The sequence below is a fragment of the Myxocyprinus asiaticus genome, chromosome 4, assembly GCF_019703515.2.
Source record: "Myxocyprinus asiaticus isolate MX2 ecotype Aquarium Trade chromosome 4, UBuf_Myxa_2, whole genome shotgun sequence".
NCBI lineage: Eukaryota > Metazoa > Chordata > Actinopteri > Cypriniformes > Catostomidae > Myxocyprinus > Myxocyprinus asiaticus.
In genome coordinates this window covers 50,441,923-50,458,506 of record NC_059347.1, presented here as the reverse complement: position 1 = coordinate 50,458,506, position 16,584 = coordinate 50,441,923, and the positions used below count along the sequence as shown (strand labels likewise).

General features: G+C 39.9%; 1 protein-coding gene across 1 annotated transcript in view; it reads right to left on the bottom strand.

Moving 5' to 3' along the window:
* Positions 1–16,584, bottom strand: part of LOC127432331 (transmembrane protein 132C-like) — a 463,488-nt gene that overhangs the window by 30,526 nt on the left and 416,378 nt on the right. Inside the window, exon 5 of the mRNA XM_051683250.1 lies at positions 9,604–9,747. Within this exon, the coding sequence (XP_051539210.1) occupies positions 9,604–9,747 (144 nt within the window). The remainder of the gene's footprint in view (positions 1–9,603; positions 9,748–16,584) is intronic.

Genomic DNA, 16,584 nt, shown 5'->3' with positions numbered 1-16,584 from the left:
CCCAGATGGTGTTTCCCCTACTTGTCTAACATCCTGTGCTGACCAGCTGGCCCCCATCTTCACACAGATCTTCAACAGATCATTGGAGCAGCGTGAATTTCCCTGCTGCTTCAAATGCACCACAATCATCCCCATCCCAAAGAAACCCAAGACCAAAGGACTTAATGACTACAGACCTGTCACTCTGACATCTGTGGTCATGAAGTCATTTGAGAGACTGGTGTTGGCTCTTAGTCCCAGAGGGGATGGCGCACCCCGGGCCTGGTATGCCAGCGTGATGGCATCCACAATCCAGTGGGCAATCCTCTGTTTGGAGACAGCGTTCCACTTCTGCTGTCCCCCGAAACAGACAAAGAGCTCTGAGCTTCTAAAGATCTCCGTGCGGTCCAAATAGATACGCAAAGCACGTACCAGACACAGCAACACAAGGCTGGGTCTGCCTCCTCCCAGGGCCGCGCTTGTAGGTTCACCACCTGATCTTTAAAGGGGGTAGTGGGAACCTTGGGCACATAGCCTGGCCTTGGTCTCAGGGTCACATGAGAGTACGCCGGACCGAACTCTAGGCACGTATCGCTGACAGAGAATGCTTGCAGGTCCCCAACCCTCTTGATGGAGGTAAGCGCAGTCAGGAGGGCCATCCTCAAGGAGAGGGCTTTCAGCTCAACTGACTCTAAAGGCTCGAAAGGGGCTCCTTGTAGGCCCAGCAGGACCACAGAGAGGTCCCATAAGGGAACGAGGTGCGGCCTAGGAGGATTCAACCTCCTGGCACCTCTAAGGAACCTGATGATCAGGTCGTGCTTCCCTAAATACTTACTGTCCACTGCATTGTGATGTGCTGCTATAGTGGCTACATATACCTTCAAGGTGGAGGGGGACAGCCGCCCCTCCAACCTCTCCTGCAGGAAGGAAAGCACCGACCCAACTGCACAACTCTGTGGGTCTTCGCCTCAGGAAGAACACCAATTCATGAATAAGCGCCACTTCAAGGCGTACAGTCGCCTGGTAGAAGGGGCTCTGGCCTGAGTAATAGTGCCTACCACCACGGGTGCGTCCGTGCTGAGGGGGGCCTCGGTTAGGGAATACCACAATGGGCAGTGGGAGGATTCCCGCAAGGCAAACAGGTCTACCTGTACCTCGTCGAATTGACTCCAAATCAGCTGGACCACCTGGGGGTGGAGCCTCCAATCTCCCCTGTGCGTCACCTGCCGCGACAGCGTGTCCGCTATGTCATTGAGTTCACCGGGGATATGAGTGGCCCACAGCAACTTGAGCCGCTGCTGGCTCCAGAGGAGGAGATGACGGGCGAGTTGCGACATGCGGGGCGAGCGCAAACCGCCTTGGCGGTTTATATACGCTACCGTTGCCGTGTTGTCCGTCCAGACCAACACATGCTTGCCCTGGATCAACAGCCGAAGCCTCCGCAGGGCTAGCAGTACCGTGAGTAACTCGAGGCAGTTGATATGCCAACGCAGGCGAAGGCCTGTTCAGGAACCTGCAGCTGCGTGCCCATTGAAAACGGCACCCCAGCCCAACTTGGAGGCATCTGTCGTGACAACAACTCACCTGGAGACCTGCTCTAGGGGAACCCCTGCCCATAGAAATGCCAGGTCCGTCCAAGGGCTGAACAAGCGTTGGCAGATCGGCGTGATAGCCATGTGATGTGTGCTGCGGCACAATGCCCATCTCGGACTCGAGACTGAAGCCAGTGCTGAAGTGATCTCATATGCATCAACCCGAGGGGTGTGATCGCCGCTGAGGATGCCATATGCCCCAGGAGCCTCTGAAATTGTTTCAGTAGGACCGCTGTTTTCCCCCTGAATGCCATCAGGCAACTCAGCACTGACTGAGGGCGCTCATTCGTGAGACGAGCGGTCATAGCGACCGAGTCCAACTCCATCCCGAGAAAAAAGATGCTCTGTGCTGGGGCGAGCTTGCTCTTTTCCCAGTTGATCTGAAGCCCCAATCGGCTGATGTGGCTGAGCACCAGGTCCCTGTGTGCACACAACAGATCTCGAGAGTGAGCTAGGATCAGACAGTCATCGAGAATGCGGACGCCCACTTCCCTTAGTGGGGAATCCTGAATGGAAGCCTGTACAGGGACTGATTCAGTGCCCGCAGGTCCAAGATCGGTCGCAACCCACCGCCTTTCTTGGGCACGATGAAGTAGGGGCTGTAAAAGCTGCTTTTCATCTCGGTCGGAAGGACAGGCTCTATCTATACTTCCGCACGTAGGGCAGCAGCGCCCTCGCCACCTACCGAGGTGAAACGGATGCCGCTGAACCTGGGCGAGCACCTGGCGAACTGAATCATGTAGCCAAGTCGGATCGTCGTGGCCAGCCATCGCGACGGGTTGGAGAGTGTTAACCATGGTGGAGCGGGGCGGGAAGTGTTACGTCGGGGTGCCTTGTGTCCCGATCTCACTGTACAGGGAGAGACGTTAAAGCACTTACCTTGCTCCACGTACCCAATGTAGGACTGGTCAGTGACAGGGGAGGAGGCTGAGCGTCCTCATAGCCTGCCACAACCGCTTGTGCATGGGTGTGTGTGTGTGTCACGGCCAGGTGCGCAGAGGCGGGAAGCCCACACCTGCAATGCACTGGTCGTAAGAACGACGGCCGTAGGCATCGAGTGTGTGACCCAGAGAGTGAGGAAAGCGCTCTTTTTTTGTGAAAATGTGGGTACCGCAGCCCTTTGGGCGTGTGGTGAACTTAATAAAAAAAGGAACCAAGGATTCTCCCTCCGAGCCTCCACCGGGTAATAGAGTGGTCTCTCTACCACCTCCAAATGCGGTGCGAGTCTCTTCACCTCTGGGTCGCCCTTCTCAGAGGCACTTAGAAGCCTTCCTAGGGTTCTTGGTAGCGGACCGTGAGACGGGGGGCGTCAACTTCCTGCAGGGAGCTCCTCGGGTCAGGACCACCCTCGTACACATCTTTCAATGCCTTGGCCAGGTGGACCTGCAGGAGGGCCATGGCATGCAGAGCGGAGGCGGTCCGCCCCGGGGCGCTGTAAGCCTTCGCCATCAGAGACGAGGTAGTCTTACAGGCCTTGGATGGGAGCCTAGGATGGTTCCGCCAGGTGGCGGCGCTCTGCGGGCACAAGTGCACAGCAATCGCCTGCTCTACTCGGGGAACATCCGTGTAGCCCCTGGCCACCCTGCAGTCGAGGGTTGTGAGAGCAGCAGAACTCGAAATCCCAGTCCGGGCAGTGAAAGGTGCCCGCCATGACTTCGCGAGTTCTTCATGCACTTCCAGGAAGAAAGGCACCGGGGCGGAGTGTGGCCGTGAGTGGCGCTCTGATCACAGGAGCCAATCATCAAGCCGCAAGGGTTCAGGGCAGGGTGGAGGGTTCCACTTATCCCGGAACTCAACCGGGGCGCACAAGCGTGCTGGGGAATGGGAGGTCCGTGGGGATTCACCCAGCGGAGTGACTTCCATTAAAGTCCCCAAATCGCCCCCAGCACTAACCGTCGCGGTCTTGTGCCCGCGGGCAGAAGAACCACAGCGGGGAGCAGCTGGAGTGGCTTTCCCTCTGAGGAAGGAAAGCTGCGATCACAATGTGGCCATGGTCATGCTCTTGCAGTGCAGGCATGAACCATCCATGAACGCTGTCACAGCGTGTCTGGAGCCCAGACAGGTAAGGCAGCGATCGTGACCATCAGAAGCAGAGAGATAACGACTGCAACCAGGAACTGCATATAACCGGAACATCTTTAAAAAGACGCTTTCCATAAGTGCCCACTCTTTTAGAGGATATACACTCTTTTAGAGAAAATATATGCTCTTTTAGAGAAAATATATGCTTTTTTAGCGCTCAACTCGTGCTGCCAAAGCGCCCAGGGGCGTTCTCTGCACTTATCTGTGCGAGAGGGGAGAAACTGGTGTGATGCACCGTAGAATCCAACAGCCGTGTGAGACAGTTTGCTTTCTTACAGAGGCGAATGGATTGACAGTGGAATACACCAACATCGCTCGGCTCCGAAGAGAAAATCTGAATGAGTGGTTGCACGCCAGCTCCTTTTATACCCGCATGTCCGGGGGAGTGGCATGCAAATTCCACTTGCCAATTTTCATTGGCCTTTTCTCAAAGATCAGAGGTGTTTGGGGCTCCCAAGTGTGACCCCTAGTGTCACTACATTGACAAAACGTCGAGTGAGTGACAGATAGGGAATTGTATATCTGTATTTAAAATATTCTAAAAACATTATTGCACTATTGTATATTTCTCTTTTTTTTATCCGTTATATTTTATTTATACATTTTTTTCATTTTATGTCACTATATGTATATATGTTTAAATATATATGTTTGTATGTATTTATATACGTTGCATTCACTTGCACTGGAAGCTTCTGTCACCATGACAAATTCCTTGTGTGTGTAAGCATTCTTGGCAATAAAGCTCATTCTGATTCTGATTCTGATAAATCTGCTGTTCAGGACAGTTCTAGTTTGTATTCAACTTCTTTCCTTTGTAAACTTTATGCAGGCATTGGATTTTTTTAAACAACATTATTTCAGGATGACCAGAGCAGGTTAGTGCACATTAATTTTTGATGCAAATCTTGTATTCTTAAAGAGTTTATTCAGTAAATCTGTTTCCATGATAGTTTATGCGCAACAAACAAAAAAAATGTACCCACCTCAAGCGAGCATATATGTTTTTTATGCACATTTTGGAGATTTTATTTGCATGTTAGTGTTTCCATCCAGCAGTTTTTATGTGGTATCCCAAAATACAGATAAAAATACGTGGATGGAAACCCAGCTAGTGAAAATAAACAGAAAACACACATTAAAATGATACCATAAATGAAATGCGTAGTCGAGTTTCTTACAATGGGATATCAATCTTTTGCTCTGTGCTCAGTTGTAAAATGTTAAGATAGATTTTTTTTTAAAATTTTTTTATAATACTCAATCTAAAATAGCCACATTTTAGATTCAATTAGCCTTGATAAATAATGTCACGGCCCTATATTATAAGGTCTGGAGGGTTGCCAATTCCTAAAATAAAAAATAAAAAAATGGTTGCATTTTTTTTTATTTTTTTATTATTATTATTATTCTATTTCCTTGTTATTATTCTTACCCTGTCAAGTTTTATTTTCTTAAATCTTCTTCCATATGTATGCATATGCACATATTCGTATGTTTACTATATATTTCTTCAGTAAAGCACATTGTAAACACTTTTAAAGTGCACCTATTTTTAAACATGCCTAATTTTGTTTTAAAGGTCTCATACAATAGATTTACATGCATCCAAGGTCAAAAAACACTTTAATGTGCTCATAATTTAAATTGCAGCATTACCTTTTTTTCTCAGTGTCAAAAACGACTCCTTCAATGATCCGTTCTAAAGGATTCATTCTAAACTCCTCCTTTCAGAGAGCCTACTCTGCTCTGATTGGTCAGATGTCCCAGTCTGTTGTGATTGGTCTACTGCTTACAGCGCATGTCGGAAAGGAAACGCCCACTACAATATCCGAGTTTCAGCTCCGTCTGAAAAAATTTCTGTTTTACCTTACCAATTTGAGCCAGAGTCCGATAGTGATACATCAGAAGATCAACCCGAACCACCATCGCAAGCACAATGAGAACAGGACATTTCTCAGTGGTAAGTTTATATGTAGTTTGACAATAACGTGAGTTAGCAAATTAGCAGAGGCTAACAGCTAACAGGCTAACAGCCTGCACTGGCTGTACATGTAAACAGACCAGAGGTGGGTTTTTTGTTACCACATTACGTAGGTTAGTACAAGAAGTAAGTCTGGAATTACTAACGACTCATTTCAGGTGTTCAGAATCATTTTGGTTGTCAATAATTCCATATTTTATGCACTTTGATTTTTGAAACTTTGCAGACTTTTTTACATTCACAAACAGATATATATCACACTACATGAAAGGTAATATTTGAAAAACCATAATAGGTGCTCTTTAAAAGTTTCTACAAACTAGTTGCTTCCAAGCAATCTACTTGCTAGTTCTTCTTTAGGAACCAACAGATATTCAGAAAATAATTCAGTAACCTTAATGAAAGATTGATCATAACTAATTATTCATTTCTAAAGATAAATAAAAGTGGTTACATACCCACACACTGTCATCTTTTTTTTTTTCTCTTTAAAAATATATTTTTCTTTAAGAGTCCTTAAGAGTCTAAGAACGGCTTGATGCTCCTAACCATCAGAGTTTTACATGATTACAGAATCACCAGATAGCTGCCCGCCTGTCACTGAATGAGTTATTAAACAGATTAGCACTGTACACCTCTCCACACAAATCTCTCTCTCTTTCAGACACAGAAGACACCTACAATGTCTCCGGTAGCCAATGTATTTTAAACATTTAGTTTACCTGTTCCCCCACCCCCCCCTAATATTGTGTCGTTATTTACTCTTATGTCGTCTCAAATACTTAAGACTTTGGAGATAATAAGCGGAATGTAATAGACTGACAGCCTCAGTCACCATTCGCTGTCATTGTATGGAAAGCAGAAGCAATGAAAGTGAATGGTGACTGTCATTCTGCCTAACATATCCTAGTGTGTTCCACGGCAGGAAGAAAGTCATAGGATTTGAAATTGAAACAACATGAGGGTGAGTGAATGATGGCAGAACTTTCACTTTTTGGTGAACTATTCCTTTAAAACTGAATAATTTACACACACACAAAAAAGAACATGTTACAACAAAGAGAAGAAATAGTGAAGAAAAGGAAAAAGGTGGTGGTAATGGATTGATTTATAATCCTCTTGGTTTCGTGTGTCCCCATATGTCAGTGTGTATGCACACACACAGACACACACACACACACACACACTCCTACCTCCATGCCTCTCTGTCCTTCTTGTTCTTTGTCAAATTCAATTACCACAGACATTACTGAGGGAGACTTCACAAGAACCAATTAAGGCTGTGGCCTGACATTGGTTAAACACTGGGATTGGAGTGCTAAAGCCTATGGGATCTCTTTAGCTGACTACTTTATTTATTTGATCAGCCATCATTACGAGAGCCCTTCAACCCACATAAATGTGGAACTGATTAACCACAGTCTGTGACGGTTAAGATAAGATCGCATTCAACACCTGAACCTGTGAGGTGGCAATGCGACAAGGTGACATCTTTTGAAAAGGACAACATTATCCTTTAGCCCAACCCTGAATTAATTCATTCTGGCTTACAGCGGAAGAACACAGTGAAACTTTAGTGGGGTTCAGAAGTCCACACTGAAAATCCGAGACTCTAAATCTAATTTAAACCTGGAAATAAACATAATGATGTAAAATGAAGATGAAGATTCTGCATTATTTCTAGGTCAAAAATCAAATAGTTCACCCAAAAATTTAACTTAAATATTTCATTATTTAATCATCATTATTTGCTTCATATTGTTCCAAATCTATATTACTGTCTTTCTGCTGAGGAACACAAAAAAAGATATTTAGGGTCTGTTTCAAAACTTAGTGAGCTTCCTTGCTATTTCCTGCCTACTTAGGCAGCTGTCTTCTATGGCAGCATCTTAACTGAAATGGATCCTCATAAGAGACTAATTTGGAATGCTGTACAAAGGCGGCAACTCCACGTGTCATTCAAATAGCATTCCTCTCACACAGTGCACGGCAGACTCGATTCGCTAATGATTTCAATACAACTCACAGGAAAGGAATGACACAATACTCTAATGAACAATAAATATTCATAGCACACACACATTTGTGGGTGAAATAGTCAGTTTTCTATCATATTAAACTATTTTTTATCTATACTTTTCAATATTGAAAGGAATATAAGTATATTTATAATGAGAAATTTATTTCAATTAGTCCACCATCTTGGATTTATTTTTGCATCAAGCTCATCACAGTGCATTCTGGTATTGCCTACCTGATAAATGCTACCTTTGAATATGGTCAAAACCTGATATCTCATGAGGCAGCATAATAAAGTTACCTACATCCTGAAACAGCCTTCAAATTGGGAGCACACCTTTGATGCCTTAAAATGCAGCCTCCAGAGGAAGCTCACTAGGTTTTGGAACAGTCCCTTAGACTAACTCTTTAAATCCTTTGTATGAAAGGTCTGATTTCCTTGCTTCTATTGAAGTACAAAATATGCTTTTTGGAACATTCTGAAATGGTGGTATATTCTCATGTTGGTATAAGAAAGATCATCAGGTTTTTGTACTTTAAACTTTGAGTCCATGCCGGTTTAAGTGCCTGTAGTCATCAAAGCAATACTAAGAAAATCATGTAGACTTTAAGTCAACTTTTCACTCAAATAGGAATGGTGATAATATGATTTGTAATGAAAATGTAAGAAATTAATGAGCAAAATAATAAAAATAGAAGCATTTTCACATGTGAAATTTTGCTTGATGCCGTCAAAAGATTGTTGCATTTTCTACTATAATCATCTTCCCATTCCCTATTCTACTTTCTTGTTCAACAAATAAAGGTGGAATATGTTGGCCTTGTGAAAATATGCGTTGTCGAGTTTATCCTGACTGTGCACTTCTGTATCTTATCTTGAGTATGATGCTGTCATGTTTCCTGTTTACACCTGTCATACACATCACCCGGAGGTCAAACACACCATCTTTATGATACCACAAGTAGACAGGTACACCTGCTGCAATTTCCCCACCACATGTTTCTGTCATGAAACAGATTCCGTTCCTCTCCTGATGCTCTTTTTATATTCTACCACAACACCAACAATATTGAGCATTCTGTAATTCCTTTAATAACACGCTCTGTTGTCCAACTTTGCATTAAAGCCTTGGAATGAGTTTTTCATCTTTACTGGGTATTGATTGCATTTAAATTCCATACTGCTGCTTGTAAATGGAAATTGCTGCAGCATCGGGTGTATCTGAAAGGTTCAGTTGTTATCTCATGGCTCAGGAGAGCAAAGCAAGGCAGACTCTAAAGCCACTGTCATGCAAAGCCCACGGGTACATTTTACCATCATTCAGAAAAACAAGTGTTGTATTTTTTACAACAAAACAACAGAGTAAGAAATGTAAAGCACAGCGTAGACATTAATGCTTGTCTTTATATGCCTTCTACAACAGCAAAGCACAGAAAATGTTCTCTTTTCTGAAAACAAATTAAAAAGCTGTACAATAACAGAAAATAATACTCTCATCCTATGCCCTCTCACTGGTCCTTTCTATTCCAAGATTATACAGTACAGGCCAAGGAGGTCTTTAATACCCGGAATGAGCTGGCCATTAGCATTCTCAATGGCAGTTGCTCAGCTGGTGCAGGAATGCAAGAATTCACACAGTCTGAAGCCCTTCACTAGTGACTATCGTAAGCTATGACGTCAACACAGCAGACAGGGAAAATTATTCCATTAAAGTCCATGTCACAATTTTAAGATTTCGTTGGTGCCTGCTGTTCTCGTCTTGTCTGTTCGTCTCCTCTCTGCCTCTACCCTGGGCTTCCCTGAGTCTTGCTGGAGTCTGTCGCTTCTACTGTTTTGTGAGATGAAATATATCGAAAAACTACAGTCTGATATTTTGATGGAGAGAGGCGGGCAGAAGATGAAGAAGGCAGCATGAGATCAAGAGGAGAAAACAGTTGAGCACTCACCTTGAGGACATCCTCATCTGTGGAGATGCAGGTCACGGGGTCATCCACCTCTCTCACCGTTCCATCCTGCTCTATGGTAACAACCTTTACCGGCATGGAAACGCGTCGTCCAGTCACAATCGCAGAATTCAGGATCTCTGTGTCCTATATGAAATAAAGAAATTCACATGGTATTGAATTGATTCTGTTATTACATTGTTATTATGTTATTAAAAATACAAATATACAACGTTATTTTATTAGCACATTATCTGTTTACATCACAGTGAAAAAAAGTAGAAAACCATAGATTTGACTGCATTTCATTACAGAAGTTCACCAAAGTAACTTTCCTAAATCATTTTATATTCTGGGAAGTATTCAGCCCTATCCTTCTCAATATTGCAATAATTTCATCATATTCAGAGAGGGATAATAGGTCTTCATGTGTGGTCGGGGCTCTCTGAATACATCTCCTCAAGTATTTACTGAATAAATATTTTGCATGAGAAGACATTCCCCTTGGGGCAAAAAAAAAAAAAAAAAAAAAAAACACTCCTTTTATAAGAGGAGGAAGAAAGTGAGAAATAATGTGAGTGCTAGGAGGAGCTTGAGGGGTGGCCATAATTGACATTTTAACTTTATGAAAAGGCTGGTAATTATGGCAAGGAGAGAGGTCAGTTATCACAATTCTTTCAGCAGTATCCATAGCAATAATGAGTCTCCATTACAACAACATTTGAGAGAGGAGCTCAAAACCACCACCAGACAGACAGAGAGAGAGACCAGGCAGGGACCTGAGAGACCAGAAGAGGAATAAAAATAAATGTGGAACAAACCCTGGGTTTCTTAATGGCTTCTTTCTGTCTGTCTACTTGTCCATCTATAGGGCCTTTCCCACTGGCAGTACTAAAGCCCGTTTTAGGTACTTTTCCCCGGGACTAGTGCTTTTCGTCACTTTCGCACCTAAGAAACTAGTTCCTCAAAGCCGTTTTAGGGCACATCATTTTTAAGAGTTGATTTCATTTATTCTTGTGTTGTTTGTTTAAATTTGTATTTGGAATCAATAAAAAATTGTTAATAATAAAAAAGAAAAAAGAAATAGATGTGATCAGAGGAATAAATCTCACTGCGACTTAAGGTTTGTATCATGTAGTGCTTTGGAGGCAGAAGATAACTAAGAGAAATTCAACAACTCTGCGCAGAACGACTTAATGACGGACTGGTGCTGGCAAGTCTGAACTTCTGGCAACTGGCAAATCTTAACTGCCTTAAACACAAAGGGCAGATCTGTCCGAACACACTCCTAGAGAACCTCCACAACTGGCACACACATTCCAAGAGATAGATAAAGAACCGTTGCCATGGTTGCCATGGAAACCCGTGAAATCCCAGAACAAAGGCATTCCATTGCTCTTCAATATAACAAACTCTCTACACTTAAAATTATTATACTAATTATGAGGCATGTTTCCGGCTCACCAGCTCACATGAAGCCTAATTCATGAACATCTGACATGGACTTTGGACTTTTCTTATTTCACTACAATCCAAGTACACAGCCATGTGTAGGATTATACTAAAAATATGGACAAATGCATCCTATGCAGATGAAAACCCTGACAATTATGTTTTTCATAACATGTAATGTATTATCCATGTCATTGGCGGATTTAGGCATGGGCGACATGGGCAGTTGCCCAGGGCGGCATCTTGTGTGGGGGGCGGCACGAGGCAGTCGCCCAGGGCGCCATACAAGCTAGAACCGCTACTGATCCATGTTTAAAATTAACAAACTAAATAGTAGTAAGTTTTATAATGCATTATAACTGAATTATAACTGTAATTTAATAAGAAAGTACAAGTGTTTGGTATGTAATTGATTGTCTCTTAAATTCCAGAATGATGGTGTGAAGTTTTGTCTGGGTTATTTGCAGTTATAGTTTTCTTATGAAATTCATGATTAAAATGTTCACTTTTTGTGATTATAATTTGAGTAACCCGATCTCAAATCACGGCGTACTAAATGAAGTTCTCAGGGTTTGTTCAAGGCAAGGTCTATAGACTCCATAAAGTTCATTTTGCTGTTGCAGATTATTTTCATTTCATCTTCTGTCAAAGCTCACTAACCAACCCAAATTTATGTTTGTTTTTTCTGTGTTAGTTTAGTTGTATGTTTTAGTTTAGTTAATAAAGTCTTGTTTGTATCCAAAGAGAAATTGACTGTGTATTTGATTAAATCATGCTTATAAACAGTATTTCAATCTATTTATGAAATTATTTTCAATGGCCATGGAAGTAGTATTACTGTAAATAATAATCTTAGGTTCCGATCAACTCATTGCTGGCCAAAGACTTTCGGTCGTAAACCTTAATTCTTTCAATATTCCCCAAATAAATCGTCCATCCCCTTTTGAGCTAAATTCTTTGCATATAAATTGTGAGCAGATACAGTACAATGAGCCTGTAGTATTAACAGGGTTGGGAGGGTTACTTTTGAAATGTATTCCACTACAGATTACAGAATACATGCTGTAAAATGTCATTTGTAACGTATTCCGATAGATTACTCAAGGTCAGTAATGTATTCTAAATACTTTGGATGACTTCTTCAGCGCTGGTAGATTGTTTCACTTGTTTTGACTATAAAAACTCTGCCTGTACAGTAAGAAAAAATACACGTTAAAAATACATTCTTAACAGAGACAGAGACTTCCGGTGGAATGCCACGTGTTCGATCGGCGTGGTAAAAACTGACTCTCAATATCCCTGTTTATAAGATTGCTTGGGGGTTTTTGTTTCTTTGATTTTCCTTTTGTAATTTGTAAGATGATTGTTTTGTTATGCTATTGAGATCTGGGGCAAAGACGGAAACAAAAATTAAAGAGAAACAAAGCGGATGAAAAGAAGCCAATATGGCTGGAAAAGAAGCTACTGAACTCCTGAAGTCACTAAAAGAAGAAATCGTGGAATTTAGAAGAGAATTTCAAGGTTTTTCCAAGGATACTAAACAAGAGATCGGTGAGTTAAGAATGCATGTAAAGGAGTTAAAAGGAACCGTTGGAGATATGAAAGTGCGAATATAACAAGCGGAGGAACGAGTTGCCGAGGTGAAGGAAAGACAGCAGCTTTCAACGCAAGCTTTAAGTTTTATTCTACACCAAAACAGAATGCTGCGGGAAAGGACTGATTATTTAGAAAATAAATCTTGGCAAAATAATATATGGATCTACCGGATAAATGAAGGAAGCGAGGGAACCGACATTGTGGGATTTGTTGAAAGACTTTTGAAAGAGGCCTGTGGTATCACCGAACAGCCGACCATAGTACAAGCGCACCGCATGTCATCGAGGAAATTCCCCCATGAAAGTTCTCAACCAAGATCCATTGTGATCAGATTTTTGACATGGAACATGAAGCAATGAGTTTTGCAGGCTGCATGGGCAAAGAGAGAGATAACTTATGAGGGGAATAGAGTATACTTCGATCAGGATTTCTCAGCAAAAATCCTAGAACAACGGAATTAATTTAGATGGATGTGCCAAAAGCTTCAAGAAAAACATATTAAGTCCCACTTTCGATACCCAGCAAAACTGAAAATATTTTGGAAGGAAGGCCAGAAGACATATGACAGCATTCAGACAGTTGTTAAGGAATACAACAAACATTTCCCGGAGGAGATTGAAAGAATGAACGAAAGGGTGCAGGAATTCCAGCGATCATTGGAGACCACTGGATGGACTAAAATTCAATGGACTCGTCAGGGAAATTCAGATGAGCGGGAGGAGTACTTCAAAATGCCTTGGAGAGAGAAAATGAATGATAAAATAAAGTACTGATTTAATTTTAATTTTGTTGGGGAAGAAAGGAGTGGAATGAAACATTTATAATTTAATAAGGGTTAAAAAGTTTAAATTGCCCCTTAAACTTGGTATTTACAAGTTTATTTTTTTTTTTTTTTTTTTTTTTTGAGGAATAAAAGAATGAAATTATTTCAATATAAATGTTTAAGTTAGAGAAACTTGCTAATCTCAGGTTAATGATTAAATAACCCCCAAAGAAGGATTGAGGGGAGAGGAAGGAGGGAAGGAAAATTTTGTTTATTGATTATTATTATTATTATTATTATTATTACTATTTCTTTATATATATTTTACTTTTTATTATTGTTTATTATTTTTATTAGTACTATGTTTTTTTATTATTTATTTATTTTTATGTTTTTTTCTCTCTATTTCTCCTCTCTCTTTTTCTTTTTTTTTTTTTTTTGTAAAAAATTCTTAAAAGGGGAGGAAAGAAAATTATTTTTTCAGTTAAAAACCACTATTAGTTACAAGGGAACAAATGCACTGGGAATTTGGAGACCCCTTTGCCAAAATCAAAGGAAATTTTGGACAATATTGGGCAAACTTGTGAAGGATGCCACAGTTGGAAGTCTATTGTTAAGGGTGAATGTATGTAATTCTTTTTTGTTTATGCAAAGGTTGGGAGTTTGTTTTATTTTTCGTTTATGTGAGACTGTAATTATGAGGGAGGAATATGATGAGGTGAGAGAGTTTAATATATCTCTTTATAATGATATAAACATCAGTATTGCATCAAGGAAAAAAAAAAAAAAGTAGATGAGGGGACTTAGAATAATAACTTTAAACACAAATGGTTTAAATAATCCAATAAAAAGAAAGAAGGCACTTCAGAAACTTCCCAGAGAAAAAAAGGGATTTTTTTTTTAACTTTTTTTTTTTTTTTACAAGAAACACATTTAAATAAAGATGAACATATAAAATTAGATAAGTTAGTTGCAGCTCAAGTATTCGCATCATCATTTACATTAGCAAAAAGAGGAGTAGCAATATTGGTTAATAAGAAACATTTGAACTTTAAAAGTGAATTTAGTAAAATAGATAAGGAGGGAAGATATGTACAAGTGAGAGGAGAATTAAAGAACAATTAATGACTCGAATTAATGTATACAATCCACCTGAGGAAAATGTAAGTTTTAAAAAAAATATTTTATTATTGTTAGTAATGGAGGTTAAAGGAATAATGGTTAAGGCGGGGGATTTTAATTTGGTTATGGATGAGGAACTAGATACTCAGAGTATAAAAAACAAAAATCAATAAAAGGGGCCACACTCTTGCAACAAGCAGGTGAGGAGCTGGGGTTGATAGATGTGTGGCGTTTTATGCATCCGCAGATTAAAGAGTTCACATATTATTCTGAAGCTCATAATATTTATTCTAGAGTAGATTATATATTTATGTTTAAAAATGATGTGTTAAGGGTAAAGCACTGTGAAATTTTACCAATAACTGTAGTATATCATACAAGGAATTTCAATATAGAGGTTTAATAATTCTCTTCTTAGGGATAATATTTTTAAGGATAAAATAATGCATTGCTTTAAAAATTATATACAGAGAAACAATAATTGAGAAGTGACACCAGTTATATTGTGGGAGGCTGCTAAAGCCACAATGAGAGGGGAAATAATGGCATATGCATCCTGGAAAAAAGTCAAAGAGAGAAGTTAAACTTAGAAAATAAATTTAAAGTTTTACAGGAAAAGCATGTGAAAAATAAAAACAAGGAGGTGTATGAAGAGCTAAAGGAGGTAAGGAAGGCCTTAGATAAAATAGCAATAGTAGAAATTGAGAAGATTTTAATGTATACTAGACAGAAATACTATGATAATAGTGCAAAATCTCTAAAAATGTTAGCATTTAAATAAAAACAAAAAGAAAAATCTGTAATAAAGAGTATAAGGGATAAAGATTTAGTAGAAAGGAAGGGAAAATTAGAAACAGTTTTGTGTTTTAGAGATTATTACCAGTCTCTTTATAAACCAGATTCAGACATTTTGGATACAACTAAAATTAAAAAGTACTTGAATTTTTTGAACCTTCCTACAATTACATGTCAACAAAATAAAGTTTTAACCTCTCCAATAACAGAAGAAGAGATTTTAACAATTATTAAAAAAAGTAAAACAGAAAAGTGTCCAGGTAGTGATGGATTTACAAATTAATTTTATGAAGAATTTAATAAATTGATGTCCCAAATATTGAGTGAGGTTTTTAACTGGATTTTAGAAAAGGATGAGTGGCCACAGACATGGAACTCATCCATTATAACTGTAATACAAAAGATGGGAAAGACCCCACACAATGTTCATCTTATAGACCTATATCTTTGTTAAATGTAGATCAAAAGCTATTCACATCAATAATTGCTACCAGACTTGCTGATATAATACCAATAATTAACTTAGATTAATTTAATTTTAACTTAGATCAAACTGGTTTTGTGAAAAACCGGGTATTGTATGATAATGTGCGACAAACACTAAATGTTATGATTATGCAACTAAAACTAAGAAACAAATGTTAATAATGACATTAGATGCTGAAAAAGCTTTTGACAGGGTTCTATGGCCCTTTATTTTTGAAACTTGTGAAGCATATGGTTTTAATCAACGGTTTATTAAATTAGTCAAAAAAATATACAACCAACCAAATGCAAGAGTTAGAGCCAATGCAGTTCTTTTAGAGAAGTTTGCATTAATGAGGGGGACAAGACAAGGGGATCCCTTGTCACCTCAGATATTTGCCCTTAGCACAGAGTATACAAATTAATTCCACAATAAAAGGTCTTAAAATTGAGGATGAGGAACTTAAACTTGCATTGTATACAGATGATGTAATATTGTTTTTAACAGATGTAGAAACATCATTACCATCAGTGTTAGAAGAGATAAATATATATGGAGATTTGTCAGGTTATAAACTAAATTTTAATAAGACAGAAGTTATGGAAATAGGGGGTAAATTACAAAAGGATTTTAAAAAGAAATATAATATTAAATGGAACCAAACTGAAATAAGGTACTTGGGAGTGATAATTCCAAACAATGTAGAACATTTATATAAGTGTAATTATGATATTCTAGAAACTACCATAAGACATGATTTTAAAAGGTGGAAAACACTACCATTATCTTT